Raw genomic sequence first — 19,362 nt, 5'->3', positions numbered from 1 at the left:
GTCAGATGTGGCTAGATGGCCAATCTTATTAAATTGTATTACATACAGTATCAACAGGATTTTTCAACCGCAAACAAAGAAAAACATTCATCTTAGATTTTGGGCATCGGCAGGGCAATACTCCATTTTGACTGGGCCCAGTGGAGATCAGATGTTATTATGCTACATTTGTAACTGTGTGATGGTCATGGGCTGTAAAGGAGGAAATCCAAGGAAGATAAGAGGGTACAGGCACACTCCAAAAAGACAGTGTGTTGTTTTCTCCTGCTGCACACTGGGAACATTGTAAGGAGTGTGCTTTGACATCAACTGGGTCAGTGATGAAGGGAGAGCAGCAGCTGGACCCAGCCCTCAATGTCCCCTTGTTAGTCTACTTCCTCAATGTCAGTCCAGTGGCATGTCCACGGCCTGCTTTTTGTTTTGCTCCTTTGTCTGTATATTCTTCATATCTCTATGTTTTCTGAAGAGTCAAACACACCCACCAGCCAGCATCTGCTTTAACTGACCATATAGCGTCCTTTACGTGCCTCAGACAGGCAGCACAGGTACTATGCAGACCATGAATAGCCTGGCCAATGAGAAAGAATGAACTGGCCATGCAGCGGCCCACAAACTGAATACGTTTCCAACAGGCATCCAGCACACATGATGATCACGCTTACAGTGGGGTCTGAAATTATTGACACCCCTGATAAAATGAGCAATAATGACTGTATAAAATAATTCAAATACTGAGCTATATTGTAAGCTCAAAAACATTGGGAAATTATATATTATACTAATACAATTGCTCAGAGAGTCTTTGTGTTTTGTGTGAACTTGGTATGCATGAGAGTGATTGAAATGCAAGTGTAAACTCATTAGGGCCTTTGACCCCTGCACTGTCCCTAATGTTGAACCCAGGGCTGTATTAGTGATGGTCGGTGGCTGAAAAGGGACTTTGTGTCTTTAAGATCTGTCTCTGTGAGCTGGTGGTCTGTCTATTGTTGGTTAGACAAAAGCGCAAGTCAGATTCATCTAGGAGTGGTGGGGAATAACTTCTCATATCACAGTCACAAAGCCGCCAAGCTAAACCTCAATAACCCCATACTTCTCTCTGAACATGGGTAAGTGGTCATCTAATGAGTCTTTCATATTTTCTATTAATATCTTAAAAGTTAGTCTGTGGAATATGATTAATCTACTTTTGAAATATAATTTTTCTGAGAAGTTTTGTGTTCCTTCACTGGAGAATAATATGAAGCCTTCATTAATATTGTGATAATTACTGGTTGCAAGTTGGTTGTATTATATGATTGTCTGATAATATTATGATGTCCACTTGTGGGTACCTCATGAGTTATTCATATTATAACACAACATTGGTAATATCGCAACATTGGAATCGTAGGCAGGATTGATAGAATTTGATTCCAGGTAACACATAGATAAAGGAATACATATGTTTTATTACTAGTATTGTAGACTAAACAGTCAGTTTTGAACGTTTTGATCAGCTAAGCGTATTGATACTCGTTACTCTTCATTTTAATTGACATTTCTTGAACATAAAACATGTTATTCAAATAAATTCAATATAATCATATCAATTATGTTCAAATGTTAATCAAACCACCTCTCTCACACAGCTTATATCTGTGAAACATTTCCTGAAAGGTGGCTTGAACTAATTAGGGTTCAGATAGACAGATGACCAGCATAGGCAGCACAGAGGTCATGCAAGGTCGATCGTGTCAAAGGTTCTCACACTCCCACACTGTGCAGGGCATAATTAGCAAATTTGCATGAAATCCTTTGTTACACGCCTTCCATCTGACCCTGGAGCCAAGTTTAAGCCGGCTATTCTGCCATCACTACTATCCGTCAAAAAAAATACTTTCTCTGCACAAAAGTTAATTCAGATTTAGTATTCCGTAAAGACTTGGTTTGGTATGATCCTTCAATGCATTCCGGTAATATCTGTGCTGTGATTTTATTCATGGGTTATCATGGCACATTTGTCATTCTAACTGGCGTTTCAGAGCACAGCTGAAGAGGGGGTGTCTGTAGCCTATATAGTTTCCAGAGACTCAAACAACCTCCAAGCTGTTGCTGTTTTTATCTAAATGACGGTTTGTTTAATTTATATCCTCTGTTCATTCCTACCCACTAAAATCACACAAACCTTAAGATTACAGGAATGTTTAGTCTGCGTGGAACATTTGCCGCAGCTCAATCATTTATTATGTATGATAATGACACTGTTTGCCCTTCCCGAATGGGGTTTATAGATCATACAACTTTAATGAGCAACATTGTTGTTGTTGTGAAGATATTTCAGTTCCAGCTCCCATTTATTGTGCTTCCTCCTACCCTTGAACACTTGAACTGCGGTCCCCACCCCCTGCTGACATAGAAACTCATTCAGCGCCATGGTACCAGTCCCAGCCAGCTGTAGCCGGAGGCTGGCCTGGGCGCATAGTACTGACATTGCCAGTGATACTGTGAGAATCCTGGTGGTGGAGAAACCCCCCTGACCCCCGCCCCACCCACCCAGATGCTCATGGCTTGTTTATTAGATTGTTGGTGTGTGTGTGGTGGTGCTAGTGTGGTCTTTGTTTGTTTGACATCACTGGCCTTTGTTCTCCTCCACTCCTAGCTAAGACAAAAGGCATTGTGTCTCCTGCCACAAAGACAGGCTCTCTCTCAAGGCCCCTGGAACCCATCCTTCAGTGCCCTCTCCTTTCTCTCCTCTCTCTCCTCTCTCTCCCCTCCCTCCTCTCCTGGTGACGCCTGTGGTGGATGGCAGTTGGTGGTGAAAGAGGGATGAACTCTGGAGAGTAGAGGGGCTGAGGTGTGAGGCGTTGGCTGGAGCTGAGGAGCTTTTACACACGGATGAAACCATTGCAGACAGAGCAGTTTTTTGGTTAAAATATCCTGCAGCTGCGCCTTTAGCATCACCGGTTCATAAACTCTTTGCTTGTTGTTGAGGAGCACAAGATCGAAAGGAACAGATGTTTCCGGTCAGACAGCCTTGGCTTTGCAAAGCCCTAGGTGCATCTCTTTCTCTGATTCCTATACCAATACAGCCATTAACAGTCTGGATGTTTGTTATCTGCTTCCCCAGCACAGCTTACATTGGAGGAAGTGTATGAGAATGCTGTGAAGTCAGTGGTGGCTGGTTTTGTATAGACACTTTAACATTGTTTAATTGGATACACTGCACTTGGTTTCGCTGTTGATTTTCGCTGTAATTCTTCTATTGCTTTCATGCCTGTTGATGGAAGTTGATGGTGGCTGTTGTTGGATTTTTGGCAGAAGCAGTGGAGTCTTTCTGTTTAACAGCTCCCCGAGCAGGGTGACTGAGAGATGTCTGGACTGTGTCGTAGATGTGCTGTGTGTTGGTGTGTGCCGCCAGTGCGTTGATGTATTGTGCCCCCTCACCAGGTTGTTATGATTGCTGTATCCGATGCCTGGGGGCAGTGCCCTACCCCTCCCTGGTTGCCACTCTGCTCTGCTTCACCGGCATGGCACTGTTCTGTGGCTGTGGGCACGAGGCACTGGCCAACACCGAGGTGCTCGTCGAGACTTACTTCGCTCGTAACATACAAGACTATGTTATCCTGGCCTCGTTGTGAGTGACTCTTTAAAACTATTCTGTTTTAAGTGCAATAATCTAATTTAATTGTTTGTATTTATAGATAGGTTGTGCAAATCAAGCAACAGAAATGTAAAGGCTCTTGCAGAAGTAGTAGTAGTATTGGTAACCCTTCCTTTAGATAGGTTAAGAGAAAACACCTCTCAACAGCACCTTTTGTCACCATGGAATCTCTGACTTTTCCTTATTATGATCTGTCCTTGTCTCCCAGTATCAAGTACTTCCAGTACGTGATCTATGGCCTGGCCTCTTTCTTCTTCCTCTACTGCATCCTGCTGCTGGCCGAGGGATTCTACACCACCAGCGCCGTCAAGCAGACCTTCGGAGAGTTCCGGAGCACCAGATGTGGCCGCTGCCTTAGTCTGACGGTGAGGAGGGAGGAAGGGGGGAGAGGGAATGACATCACCTCCTTCTTAGGTTGCTAAAATAATATTGACACTATAGCCTACTCTAGCTTGTAATCTACCCACTGGTTGAGAAACAATCCATAAACAATTTATAGATAATTATCCATAAGTTAATTATCCATGAATCCCTGTTGTATTGCTTCAGAGATATTAGGCTCATGTTAGAGTATTTACCCTCTATAGTGTTGTATGGCTGCAGTAATGAAGCCTTATAGGACATGTTGTGTCACATCCTGTATCCCCCCTGGAGTTTGACCAATAACTTCCTGTGACCTGCTCTGCTTGCTGCTCCACAGTTCATCATTGTGACATACGTCCTGGCAGTGATCTGGCTGGCGGTGTTTGCCTTCACAGCCATACCCGTCTTCTTCTTCTTTAATATGGCACAGACCTGCCACACCATCAACATCCTGGCTGAGACGACACCCAGCATCAACCAGCACGGCTGGGTCTGCATGGATGCTCGGCAGTATGGTACGTTTAGCTTATGATTGAGCTTATGATTGTTAGTCTTTTTTATTTATTTTTTACATTTAAAATGTACAGTATTTAATTTCACATTAATGAGACAAGCTTCTCGTTAGGTCTGCTGCCTTGGAATGCAATGCCAGGGAAAGCTTGTGGAATGACCTTGGCATCCATTTGCAAAACAAAAGAGGTGAGTTGCTGTTCGCGTTGTCTTAAAACTACTTTGAAAGAATTAGTGTGTTTCTGGGTTATGTAACCTTTCATAAACCCACAAAATACACAGCTAAATTATTATTCTGAATAGCAAATCAATGTACAATGCATGCGCTATTTAAGAAACCTTTTTTTCTTTTTGCAGTTCTTTGTCACCTATGACCTGTACATCGCTGCCTTTGTTGGTGCAGGGATTGCTCTCTTGGCTCTGGTGAGTAAGAATGTCCACCCAGACTGATGAGTCTATGGGGTTTGTCATCGTCTTTGTTTAGGTTCAGAGTATGACTTGATTTTGCAGCTCCAACTGGGTTAGTTTTAGACATACCACCAGAAAGGTATGGGGGTTCATTTTAAGTCTCTTTGGCAGAGAAAAATTTAATTCAGAGAAATAGAACAATCTTATCATACTGTCCATCAGTACAGTAAATATTTATTGATTTTCAACAATGATTAAGCTGACAAGACCAGCTAGGTCGTAATAGAAAAGCGAACCAATCCCTAGAGAACTGACTTAGAGTATTCTAAAGGCCTACTGTAGGGGCACCTAAGCGAGTGATAAATGTGTGCACAAACAAAGAGATCATCTTGTGATGCCCTATAGGCTACTGAATAATTGATATGTCGTCTGAATGCAGCTGCACTTTTGTGAAAACCTTTTTTAAAATGTTTTAAAACTCCTTTCTCTTTTGTCCCGCTCTCCTTCTCTCTCTCCATCTTTTTCTCTCTTTAGTTTCTGTATGTGGTAGCTTCCACCTATAACTATGCAGTGCTGCGGTTCCTGGGCAGAAAAGGGCTACGCTGTTAAAAACGGTGCCCTGTCACGTCTCCATCCGCCCATAGACTGGGCCTGAGGAGAGCCGTTACACATCACACTACTGAACATTCATCCATCCCCTCAGACACGCCTGCAGCCTGGATCCCCTACCTACTGCTGGCTGCTTCCCTGGAGGGCTCTGCTAACTGACACATGGTTCATCTTGACCATCTGATTTATCACTTCAACAACAGTCTAAGAGATGAATAGAACTCCTGGTCATCATAACTTCAAGCCCATCCCCCTGGTCCTCATAACTTCGAGCCCCTCCCATCCTCCTGCTCACCAGTCTTATCCCCTCGTTTCTCAGTCCAGGAAGATGACTCTCTGATATCTGTTGCTAATTTTTTTTTACATTGGATGTAGCGTCTCTGGTTTTGGTTTGCAATTATACTTTTTTTGCTTTTATAAAGTGTCCCTGACATGATTGTCAGATTGTGTTATGTGGACACCATTCAGTCCTCTAAATCTGAGTGACTGAAAGGGATGACTGCTCACCATGCTTATCAGAACTAAGAATTACACCCCAGTCCCCTCGCTTACTGATATCTATATAGATTGTGAACATGATCTAGCTGCTTTTGCTTTAGATTGTGTATGTAAATGAGCTGTCCGTTACTGTAACCAAAGCAAACAGCTGAATGTGCCAAAGTGCTGTACATTCAAGTGAAATGTGAGAGTCTCTCTTGTCTAAGTGTGTCAAAGGACTTATGGCATCTTTTTTGCACTCACTCTTGATGTATAAGTATCTATTGTTTGTCCTTTTAAATGATTACCGTGTGGAGGGTGAAAGGAAACCCAATTCTATGGAGGTGCTAAAGTTCTAAGATACCTAGTTTTCATTCTCCACATGTATTAATGCTCTCTGCTTTTAAACCATAGGGTTGCTGTGTTGATTTTGAATTGAGCAATTAAACTTAATCAAAGCCATTTTAAACCCAAGGTATTAAAATATTGTGCTTCATTTCATTGTCATTGTAAAACAAAACTTCCAGTGAGGTTGTCCATTTGGGTAATATAATGCACATCAATAAGAGGGGTAAAATGTTATTCATATTTTATTTACAGTTCAAATATGTTGACATAAATGATGGAAACGGTCATAAACTATTTACATATGTTTTTGTTATTACAGATATACAATGAGTATTCAAAACATTAGGAACACCTTCCTAATATGAAGTTGCCCTCAGAACAGCCTCATTTCGTTGGGGCACGGACTACAAGGTGTCAAGCATTCCACAGGGATGATGGCACAAGTTGACTCCAATGCTTCCCACAGTTGTGTCAAGTTGCCTGGATTTCCTCTGGGTGGTGTACCATTCTTGATACACATGGGAAACTATTGAGCGTGAAAAACTCAACAGCATTGCAGTTCTTGACACACTCAAACCGGTGTGCCTGGCACTTACCATACCTTGCTCAAAGGCACTTCCATCTTTTGTCTTGCCCATTCACCTTCTGAATGGCACACATAAACAATCCATGTCTCAAGACTTGAATAGATTCAGTGTCAGCAAAGAAAACAAGAACTGACGATAACTTTGGAAATATAACGCATACAAAAAACCTTTAAACATAAAGTTAGCAAGTAATCTGTCAGAATGGTTGTTTTGGTGACCATGTTCCAGGGGTGACACTGTTGTGCCCTCTGTTCCAAGGTGATGAGAAGTCCTGGGGCCTACATGGTTTTAGTAAAGCAGCCATCACAGTGGATCACTCTCCCATGCAGAAACCTGGCAGTCATCACGTCCCCCAAGGCCTTACTGCACACCCCGCACTGGAAAAAGGAAATGTTCCGCTCGAGAAAGAGAGAGCGAGTATATGTATGTATACACTTAGGCTCCCGAGTGGCACAGCGGTCTAAGGCACTGCATCTTAGTGCTAGAGGCGTCACTACAGACCCTGGTTTGATTCCAGGCTATGTCACAACCGGCCATGATTAGGAGTCCCATATGGCGGTACACAATTGGCAGTGTCGTTAGGGTTTGGCCGGGGTAGGCCGTCATTGTAAATAAGAATTTGTTCTTAACTGACTTGCTTAGTTAAATAAAAATTACAAATGTATGTACGTATCAAATAACTTAACCCAATGAGTCCCACTATCAAGCTGGCTTGATTTCCGACTTCTAACCCCTTTTAAACATTGTGTGTTTGAGCTACAGGCTTCTGAGTTGTACTATTGGATTCGTCTATGTCTTCTATTTCTTGGTCTTTGAGATTAATGGGAACCGTGCTAGAGCGGTGTTTGTGAGACAAGGGTGGATCCTGAAGGGATTTAAAAAAAACTTCTGTAGAGTCAATGTTTTGAGCTACGCACACGCACATGTAACATGTATTGCTCATAAGCTACACAAGAGTAGTTAAAAGGTAAAGGGTTCTTCTACATGGAAGATCAGAAGAAATTCCAGGACATAGTGTCTACAATACTGTAAATAGCTTACATCGTTGCTGTCACAAACTCCACACAGTTGTCACTGACTAGTTGGATATTAATTTTAGACTGAACAGACAATTTCTCTACTTAACAGCATTCATATAAATGCATTTTATCTTTGGCGGACCTTATTTTGTTGACATTCTTTAATAAAACTCATGAATAAAACTCTGTCAAATTGTTAAAATGTAAATGTACCACTGCATCGCAGTGCTAACTGCGCCACCAGAGTCTCTGGGTTCGCGCCCAGGCTCTGTCGCAGCCGGCCGCGACGTCCGTGGGGCGACGCACAATTGGGCTAGCTTCGTCCGGGTTAGGGAGGGTTTGGCCGGTAGGGATATCCTTGTCTCATCGCGCTCCAACGACTCCTGTGGCGGGCCGGGCGCAGTGCGCACTAACCAAGGGGGCCAGGTGCACGGTGTTTCCTCCGACACATTGGTGCTGCTGGCTTCCGGGTTAGAGGCGCGCTGTGTTAAAGAAGCAGTGCGGCTTGGTTGGGTTGTGCTTCGGAGGACGCATGGCTTTCGACCTTCGTCTCTCCCGAGCCCGTACGGGAGTTGTAGCGATGAGACAAGATAGTAATTACTAGCGATTGGATACCACGAAAATTGGGGAGAATAGGGGAGAAAATTTGAAAAAATATATTTAAAAAAATGTTTATGTAAATGTACAGTTGAAGTCAGACGTTTACATGCACCTTAGCCAAATACATTTAAACTCAGTTTTTCACAATTCCTCACATTTAATCCTAGTAAAAATTCCCCGTCTTAGGTCAGTTAGGATTACGACTTTATTTTAAGAAAGTGAAATGTCAGAATAATAGAGAGAATGATTTATTTCAGCTTTTATTTCTTTCATCATATTCCCAATGGGTCAGAAGTTTACATACACTCAATTAGTATTTGGTAGCATTGCCTTTAAATTGTTTAACTTGGGTCAAACGTTTTGGGTAGACTTCCACAAGCTTGGGTGAATTTTGCCCTCCTCCTTGCTCGCACACACTTTTTCAGTTCTGCCCACAAACCTTCTATGAGATTGAGGTCAGGGCTTGTGATGGCCACTCCTTGACTTTGTTGTCCTTAAGACATTTTGCCACAACTTTGGAATTATGCTTGGGGTCATTGTCCATTTGGAAGACCCATTTTCGACCAAGCTTTAAAACCTTTACCGCTTCTCCCTCCCGGATCCGGGATCCTCCTCATCAAAAAAGCTGACTAGCATAGCCTAGCCTAGCGCCACAGGGATATCATATAATATAATTTCATGAAATCACAAGTCCAATACAGCAAATGAAAAATAAACATCTTGTGAATCCAGCCATCATTTCCGATTTTTTAAATGTTTTACAGCGAAAACACAATATATATTTATATTATCTCACCACAATAGCCAAACACACAACGGCATTTATTCACAGCCAACATAGCTTTCACAAAACCCACAAATAGAGATAAAATGAATCACTAACCTTTGAAAAACTTCATCAGATGACAGTCTTATAACATCATGTTAAACAATACATTTATGTTTTGTTTGAAAATGTGCATATTTAGAGGTACAAATCGTGGATTTACATTGTGAATACGTAGCTATAATGCACCAAATTGTCCGGAGAAATTTTGGACAGTCACGTAATCTAACCAAAAAACTCATCATAAACTTTACTAAAAAATACATGTTGTAAAACAAATGAAAGATACACTGGTTCTTAACGCAACCGCTGTGTTAGATTTAAAAAAAATAACTTTAGTACAACGTACAGCATGCAATATTGTGAGACAGCGCCCAACAATTCTCTGCCATGTTGGAGCCAACATAAACCACAAAAATACGAAATAACATCATAAATATAATCTTACCTTTGCTGATCTTCCATCAGAATGTAGTGCAAGGAGTCCTAGTTCCAGAATAAATCGTTGTTTTGTTTTAGAATGTCCATTTCTTCTGTCGAATTAGCAACTTTGGCTAGCCATGTGGAGGGCACATGCCCAAGAACTATTAGCGCATGGAATGAAAAATTTCAAAAGTCCCAATAAACGTTGAATAAACTGGTCAAACTCGGTTGAAAATCCAACTTTGATGTTTTTCTCATATGTATCCAATAAAATCTGAGCCGGAGCATTTCGTCGTGTATACCTAACGCATTTCAGAAGACAATGTGGGGTTCCCTGGTGCGCAGTTGAATACTGCCAATAGAGCGGACCTGTCACTCCAAAAGCTTTCATTCGGTCTCACATCCCCATTCAACATTCTACTGCCTGTTGACATCTAGTGGAAGGCGTATGAAGTGCATACAGATCCATAAATATAAGCCAGTTGAATAGGCAGGCCCTGACACAGAGCCCCATTTTCTGAATTTTCACTTCCTGTTTGGAAGTTTGCTTCCAAATGAGTTCTGTTTTACTCACAGATATAATTCAAACCGTTTTAGAAACTTCAGAGTGTTTTCTATCCAATAGTAATAATAATATGCATATTGTGTGATCTAGAACAGAGTACGAGGCCGTTTAATTTGGGCACAATTTTTTCCCAAAGTGAAAATAGCGGCCCCTATTAAGTTAACTTCCTGACTGATGTCTTGAGATGTTGCTTCAATATATCCACATAATTTTAATTCTCATGATGCCATCTATTTTGTGAAGTGCACCAGTCCCTCCTGCAGCAAAGCACCCCCACAACATGATGCTGCCACCCGCGTGCTTCAGGATTGGGATGGTGTTCTTCGGCTTGCAAGCATCCCCCTTTTTCCTCCAAACATAACGATGGTCATGATGGCTAAACAGTTATATTTTTGTTTCATCAGACCAGATGACTTCTCCCCGAAAAGTATGATCTTTGTCCCCATGTGCAGTTGCAAACTGTAGTCTGGCTTTTTTATGACGGTTTTGGAGCAGTGGCTTCTTCCTTGCTGAGCGGCCTTTCAGGTTATGTCGATATAGGACTCGTTTTACAGTAGATATAGATACTTTTGTACCTGTTTTCTCCAGCATCTTCACAAGGTCCTTTGCTGTTGTTCTGGGATTGATTTGCACTTTTCTCACCAAAATACGTTCATCTCTAGGAGACAGAATGCGTCTTCTTCCTGAGCGGTATGATGGCTGCATGGCCCCATGGTGTTTTTGCTTGGGTACTATTTTTTTGTACAGATGAATGTGGTACCTTCAGGCATTTTGAAATTGCTCCCAAGGATCAACCTGACTTGTGGAAGTCCACAAAAAAAATTCTCAGGTCTTTGCTGATTTCTTTTGATTTTCTCATGATGTCAAGCAAAGAGGCACTGAGTTTGAAGGTAGGCCTTGAAATACATCCACAGGTACACCTCCAATTGACTCAAATTATGTCAATTAGCCTATCAGAAGCTTCTAAAGCCATGACATCTTTTTTTGGAATTTCCCAGCTGTTTAAAGTCACAGTCAACTTAGTGTAGGTAAACTTTTGACTGACTGGAATCGTGATACAGTGAATTATAAATTATAATCTGTCTGTAAACAATTGTTGGAAAAATGACTTGTGTCATGCACAAAGTAGATGTCCTAACCGGCTTGCCAAAACTATAGTTTGTTAACAAGAAATTTGTGGAGTGGTTGAAAAACGAGTTTTAACTTCTACTTGGTCACAATCCCGGATCCGGGAGCACCCCCATCAGTAAAAAAGCTGACTAGCATAGCCTAGCATAGCGTCACAAGTAAATACTAGCATCTAAATATCATTAAATCACAAGTCCAAGACACCAGATGAAAGATACACATCTTGTGAATCCAGCCATCATTTCTGATTTTTATAATGTTTTACAGGGAAGACACAATATGTAAATCTATTAGCTAACCATGATAGCAAAAGACACAACTTTTTTTTCCCAACATTTTTTTCCTGCATAGGCAGCTATCACAATTTCGACCAAAAAAAGATATAAATAGTCATTAACCAAGAAACAACCTCATCAGATGACAGTCCGATAACATATTTATTGTGTAGCATATGTTTTGTTAGAAAAATTTGCATATTTCAGGTATAAATCATAGTTTTACATTGCAGCCACCATCACAACTCTCCCCAAAGCAACTAGAATAACTACAGAGACCAACGTGAATTACCTAAATACTCATCATAAAACATTTATGAAAAATACACAGCGTACAGCAAATGAAAGACAAAGATCTTGTGAATCCAGCCAATATTTCAGATTTTTTAAGTGTTTTACAGCGAAAACACGATATAGCATTATATTAGCTTACTACAATAGCCAACCACACAACAGCATTGATTCAAGCCAACAATAGCGATAACGAATAAACCAGCAAAAGATATACATTTTTTCACTAACCTTCTCAAACTTCATCAGATGACAGTCCTATAACATCATATTACACAATACATATAGAGTTTGTTCGAAAATGTGCATATTTAGCGGCACAAATCGTGGTTATACAATGAGAATAGTAGCCAAGCTGCCAACAAAATGTTGGGGGAAATCTTGCGAGAGGCACCTAATCTAATCAGTAACTAATCATAAACTTGACTAAAAAATACAGGTTGGACAGCAAATGAAAGATACATTAGTTCTTAATGCAACCGCTGTGTTAGATTTTTTAAATTAACTTTACTACGACATACAGCGTGCGTTAAAGCGAGACCGCACCGAAATTAATGGCGGAATAGTATTTTTACATTTTCCAACAGAACAACGAATTAACATCATAAATACTTCTTACTTTTTGATGAGCTCCCATCAGAATCTTGGGCAAGTTGTCCTTTGTCCAGAGGAATCGTTGCTCGGTTGTAGATTGTCGCCTTCAACTTTGGAATTAACAGTAAACATTAGCCATGTGGCAAAGACGTGTCCAACTCACTATAACGCAGCACTAAGAAATATCCGAAAATCGCAATATACTGATATAAACTGATATAACTCGGTTTAAAATAACAACATTATGATGTCTTTAACACCTATATCGAATAAAATCAGAGCCGGATATATCTAAGGCCTATAACGGGAGCTTTCCAGAACGCAATCCTGAGGTCTGTCTTGCGTCATGGCGAATGAAGAAAAGAATGGACCCCACGTTCCCAGACCATTTATATGGCCTCAGATCTGCCTAGCAACTCCATTCCAATTCTCACTATTTGCTGACATCTAGGGGAAGGCGTATGCAGTGCATCTCAACCAATAGAAGACATGCAAATTAATAAACTGACCTCAGAACAGCCTGCCTGATTTCAGATTTCTCACTTCCTCACAGGAAAATTGCTCCAACTTGAGTTCTGTTTTACTCACAGATATAATTCAAACGGTTTTAGAAACTAGAGAGTGTTTTCTATCCAATAGTAATAATGATATGCATATTGTACGAGCAGGAATTGAGTACGAGGCAGTTTAATTTGGGAACGAAATTTTTACAAAGTGAAAACAGCACCCCCTATTGAGAAAAGGTTTTAATGACTCCAACCTAAGTGTATGTAAACTTCCGACTTCAACTGTATACAGAATTTTTCTGAATTTCTCCGCTATGAGGAAGACGGAAATTGCAACAGTATTCAAAACAAATCTCCTCTGGACACTCGCGCTTGAGCCTTTTAATCTCGGTTTTGGTCCACCAGCTTCCAACAGCTGTAAAAAGGATATTTTTGGTTATTACAGCGATTTAGATTCCCTACACTATTCAGTGCTTGTTTTCTCACATAACCTGCAATTGAGCGAACAGTGTAGAATTTTTGCAAACAGGAAATGACAGGGCGATTTCTACATTGGCCGCTTGCCCGTGTTCCCACTAGATAACACAGCCACAGCTTTCCCATTTTGACGACAGAAGCCAGCCCGGTGGGATAAATCAATAGGTAAATATCACAGACACAGCCACAAAGTCAAAACAACTTTCCCATTTTGACAACAGAAGCCGGGCCGGTGAGAGAAATCAATAGGTAAATATCACAGACAATCACAACACTGGCAGGTAAGTAATACTGTGAAGCACTATACTTCCACTATTACTGCAGACATATTATGGACATTTTCTGAAATTACAATGCAAAAATTCTAAGCGGGTTTCTTTGGATGTTCTGGCTCACTTGGGAGAGAAAAATTGTGGGGGTTGGGGAATGTTAGTAGACCAATAGACTAATCGACTAAGACAAGCGCCATTAATGTAAAATCAGACTCAATTGTTAATCGTGATTAATGCTTTCAATAAATCACTAGCGTAGCACCCCGTATTATCGTCATGTTCAACAGCGTTTAAGAAATATATTACCCACAACAGTATTATCTTGTGATCAAGCCATCAATGTTTTGTGATTATTGGTGTTGTAAAAATGTTAGCTAATGGGTTAGCAATTAGCATGTTTGACATTTCAGTGGAAATACTACTACTAGCAGCTTTTTGATAACCGATTTAACAAAAAAAACAATGTCCCGTATTATCGACATACAGACCCCAGTTATTGGCCACCTTACTATTTTGTTCAATTACAAGATATATCCGTTTAATTTTGTTAAAAAAAGAGACACCAACCTTGTATCCGAAGTGTTAACTAGATAGTTGGCTAGCCTTCCGGTTAAAAAACTAAATTACTTGCCTGAAATCCGTTAGCTACATTTCAGAGGTAAAAAGTTGGATATTAAATGGTGTGTGGTTTGTCACGCAGTCGAATTTTACAATATACAGTCGTGGCCAAAAGTTTTGAGAATGACACAAATATTAATTTACACAAAGTTTGCTGCTTCAGTGTCTTTAGATATTTTTGTCAGATGTTACTATGGAATACTGAAGTATAATTACAAGAATTTCATAAGTGTCAAAGGCTTTTATTGACAATTACATGAAGTTGATGCAAAGAGTCAATATTTGCAGTGTTCACCTTTCTTTTTCAAGACCGCCCTGGCATGCTGTCAATTAACTTTTGGGCCACATCCTGACTGATGGCAGCCCATTCTTGCATAATCAATGCTTGGAGTTTGTCAGAATTTGTGTGTTTCCTGGCCATGGACCCAAAATATCGATGTTTTGTTCCCCGAGCCACATAGTTATCACTTTTGCCTTGAGGCAAGGTTCTCCATCATTCTGGAAAAGGCATTGTTCGTCACCAAACAGTTTCTGGATGGTTGGGAGAAGTTGCTCTCGGAGGATGTGTTGGTACCATTCTTTATTCATGGCTGTGTTCTTAGGCAAAATTGGGAGTGAGCCCACTCCCTTGGCTGAGAAGCAACCCCACACATGAATGGTCTCAGGATGCTTTACTGTTGGCATGACACAGGACTGATGGTAGCGCTCACCTTGTCTTCTACGGACAAGCTTTTTTCCGGATACCCCAAACAATCGCAAAGAGGATTCATCAGAGAAAATGACTTTACCCCAGTCCTCAGCAGTCCAATCCCTGTACCTTTTGCAGAATGTCAGTCTGTAACTGAGAGAAGTGGCTTCTTTGCTGCCCATCTTGCCACCAGGCCATCCTCCAAAAGTCTTCGTCTCGCTGTGCGTGCAGATGCACTCACACCTGCCTGCTGCCATTCCTGAGCAAGCTCTGTACTGGTGGTGCACCGATCCCACAGCTGAATCAACTTTAGGAGACAGTCCTGGCGCTTGCTGGACCTTCTTGGGCGCCCTGAAGCCTTCTTCACAACAATTGAACCGCTCTCCTTGAAGTTCTTGATGATCCGATAAATGGTTGATTTAGGTGCAATCTTACTGGCAGCAATATCCTTGCCTGTGAAGCCCTTTTTGTGCAAAGCAATGATGACGGCACGTGTTTCCTTGCAGGTAACCATGGTTGACAGAGGAAGAACAATGATTCCAAGCACCACAGCTTCCAGTCTGTTATTCAAATTCAATCAGCATGACAGAGTGATCTCCAGTCTTGTCCTTGTCAACACTCACACCTTTGTTAACGAGAGAATCACTGACATGATGTCAGCTGGGCCTTTTGTTGCAGTTCATTTGCATGGCAAAGAGGGGCTTTGCAATTAATTGCAATTCATCTGATCACTCTTCATAACATTCTGGAGTATATGCAAATTGCCATCATACAAACTGAGGCAGCAGACTTTGTGAAAATTAATATTTGTGTCATTCTCAAAACTTTTGGCCACGACTGTACAGCGTGTCCCATAAAATGTGTATATATAAATATGTGTAACTTTTTTGAAAACTATCAAAACCTAACTTAACTTGCATAAATTGCAATGAAAATCGGTGCTCAGCTGGCTAGAAGGGTGTCTTTAGAAGCAAAACGTACTGTTATTTTCAAGTCCATTTAAATGTGGAGCTCGAGGTGATTTAATCCTCTAACCGCTAGATAGTGTCTGAAGTTAGGGGGTGTCCGATTTTGGGGGGAAATTAGCTAATGTCTTAAACAGAGATAAATGTGTCTGTTGTCTCCTAAAACGTAAAGTGGGTAGCTTTTTGTTTGGGCTGGGTTACCGTGTTTTCCCCTTCTCTTCATCAGGGTCGAGCGCTGTATGGATCCAGCTGTCCTCTCCCTTGAGGGAAGTATGCAACTTCATGTTCCAAACCACCTGCGCTCTGTTGACTTCTACAACACACAAGCACACTCATTCTGCGTTGATATACCACTGTTGCTCATGATGGAGGAGTGATGTTTTACATATCGGCTAGTGTACAGTTTTAGAATCATGGAGGTCAACACACCCTTGGTGGTCATGGTCCAGGTCTCTGCTTCCAGTTTAACAACTTATTGAAACAAAGAACATGGACATTGGCTAATTGGTTGGGTATACTATGTACAGAACATAAGTGTTTTCCAACTAGAAATCACATTACTCAGTAGAGCCCTGGGGGAAATATATAGAGCTTTGATTATGTCAGTCATCAATATTCTTAGCATGACTTCACACACAATTTATGGGCCAACATGTCACGAGCAACCAGTGTTACTGTAACGGGAGTCTAGTTCTTCCTCCTCCTCGGACGAGGAGAGGAGAGAAGGATCGGAAGACCAAAATGCAGCGGGTTGTGAATACATAATGAATTTATTGAAAGACGAAGACGAAGACGAAAAACCACTTGGAAAATTACAAAACAACAAAACGACGTAGACTGACCTAAAACATGAGAACTTACATAAAAAATGAAGAACGCATGAACAGGTACAGACTACAACTAACGAACGAACAAACCGAAACAGTCCCATGTGGTGCGCAGACACAGACACTGAAGACAATCACCCACAAACAAACAGTGTGAACAGCCAACCTATATATGGTTCTCAATCAGAGGAAAACGTCAAACACCTATCCCTGATTGAGAACCATATAAGGCTAATTACAAGTGACCTAAACATAGAAACACAAAACATAGAATGCCCACCCCAACTCACGCCCTGACCAACTAAACACATACAAAATAAACAGAAAACAGGTCAGGAACGTGACAGTTACTGAATTCTATGACTCTAAATGATAAAGAAAATGTATGCTTAATCTAGTATAAACTAATGTATAGAATGTATTATACAAGAGACAAAATTCACAAATTCTACAGCACAATGGCAGAGTCATGTCTTAAGTGTAAAACTAACAATGACTCAATAATCCATGCCTTCTGGGAATGCTTTAAAGTCCAAAAGTTATGGGCGGAGTTCGAAATTTGGCTGTAGTAGTATTACAATGTAAATTTGCTTTTAATCTGTCTGTCTGCATATTTCAAGACACGGCATATGAGGGTACAGTGAGATACCCCAAAGTGAGGATGCTGGAAATGTAATGTGATCTGTGTGGTGGAATTATTGTAATCAAAAGGAGTGACCTTGAGATTTCTTAAACAATCAAACTTTATTATTTCATTACTGCAGTAATGAAGCTGGTTGGTAATCACCCCTGGAGGTGATCACTGAGAACTCAACCAGCTGGTCGGTAATCACCCCTGGAGGTGATCACTGAGAACTCAACCAACTGGTTTGAGCCACAGCATTTTATAGCAAAGTCCATCCTCCTTCAGTCTACATGACAAACAACAGATGTATGGAATGGGTCACAAGGTTAAGATTAGTATGAAAGATACTTAGAATTCACAGCAGACAGTATGTCATTGTGTAGAGACCAAGGTCTGGCCCTGGAGTCATCTCTCCATGATACCTTATAGAACAGAAACATTAACTCATGCTCTGGAATGCGGTATCAACCAAAGACATCGTAAAACTTCCAGAGGCCCATCCTCAGTAAAACACACACAGATGAGCGTTCTAACAACCCCTTATTATGTTGCATAAAACAACCATTTGAAGCAATAACAGCATTATAACACAATCTTGTAATTTCCACCATATCTACTCCAAAGAATTCGACACATGCCAAATCTTACTTTAATCTACAACCAATTGTAAAATATATTCTCTATTTTCTGGTAAAATCATTGTGGGCAACTGTGTATGCATTCACACACACATTATACACACTCTCCTGAGTAATGGACTATTCATACACTACTGATGGTCAAGCAGAACCAAACAAATGCAAGTCTATGGACCTGTAGTTAAACCTCTTGAAAGTGTTTCTCAAATGCAACAGTCTCAATAAACTGTATATGTATGAGTCAATCATGTAAGTATTCTGCAAGCTGTCTTGTGTCTGAATTAGCAACACACTCTCCCTTCCAGTATCCAATAATGGTCTCCAGATTGGTGTCTAAAAGATCAAAGGCGGACAGAACTCACCTGTTGGATTCAGTACTGAGGATGCAGTGCTGCAGTACCTGGTCTGGTCAGTGACAGATCCTCCTCTGGTTCCACTCTCACAACACAGGTGCCTTTCATTGTGGGATGGTTGAGACTACAAACTCAGGATTGAACACAAATAGCTTTACCCAACAGAAAGATTTTGCCCACCCCCTAACACACCTACGCACCCAGCCCTTGCCTTACACAACAGGTACCACCCCTGGATGCTGGTATGCCATGCAGGGGGCTCGGAGTGGGCCAGAGGGATGACCATCACTGTCATTTTTGGTCTATAAGTCATGGGAAGCACATTCCCAGAGAGAAGCACATTCCCAGAGAGAAGCACATTCCTAGAGAGGAAGCACATCCCTAGAGAGGCAAAGAGATTCCAGACAAAACCTAATCGTAACATGCAGCAACAATTTTTCTTACTAATTGACAAGAAGGCACATCATTCTTGCTTTTAAAATGTTTAGAGTGAAACCCAACTGCCATTACAGCTAAACTTGACACAGATGCTACTGTAACCCATCATTTGTTCTCTCTGCATATCAACACAGTAATGTTTATCATTAGAAAGTAAATGGCTAAAGGCTCAGGTGAATAAATTAAGCAGTTCAGATATCACAAAGTCTTCTCTTAAATAGCGCACGGATCCCGTTACCGGGATCAAAATCGACAACATCCGGTGAAGCTGGAGCGCGCCAAGTTCAAATGA

The 19,362-nt window shown here is 41.1% G+C and overlaps 1 protein-coding gene across 2 annotated transcripts; it reads left to right on the top strand.

Moving 5' to 3' along the window:
• Positions 1-965: 965 nt before the first annotated feature.
• Positions 966-6,476, top strand: LOC129868520 (myelin proteolipid protein-like). 2 transcript variants are annotated; one of them, XM_055942584.1, is made up of 7 exons: positions 966-1,106; positions 3,427-3,613; positions 3,849-4,005; positions 4,341-4,518; positions 4,629-4,702; positions 4,871-4,936; positions 5,456-6,476. In XM_055942584.1, the coding sequence occupies exons 1-7, from the start codon at positions 1,103-1,105 to the stop codon at positions 5,528-5,530; spliced, it is 741 nt and encodes a 246-aa protein (XP_055798559.1). In that variant the 5' UTR covers positions 966-1,102; the 3' UTR covers positions 5,531-6,476. The 2 variants fall into 2 exon arrangements, with proteins under 2 accessions (XP_055798559.1, XP_055798558.1); XM_055942583.1 differs by lacking the exon at positions 966-1,106 and adding an exon at positions 2,729-3,033.
• The last annotated feature ends 12,886 nt before the right edge of the window (positions 6,477-19,362 follow it).

Source organism: Salvelinus fontinalis, chromosome 13 (assembly GCF_029448725.1).
Source record: "Salvelinus fontinalis isolate EN_2023a chromosome 13, ASM2944872v1, whole genome shotgun sequence".
Taxonomy (NCBI): domain Eukaryota; kingdom Metazoa; phylum Chordata; class Actinopteri; order Salmoniformes; family Salmonidae; genus Salvelinus; species Salvelinus fontinalis.
The sequence above is the reverse complement of the archived record's forward strand: the minus strand, read 5'-3'. Positions and strand labels throughout refer to the sequence as shown.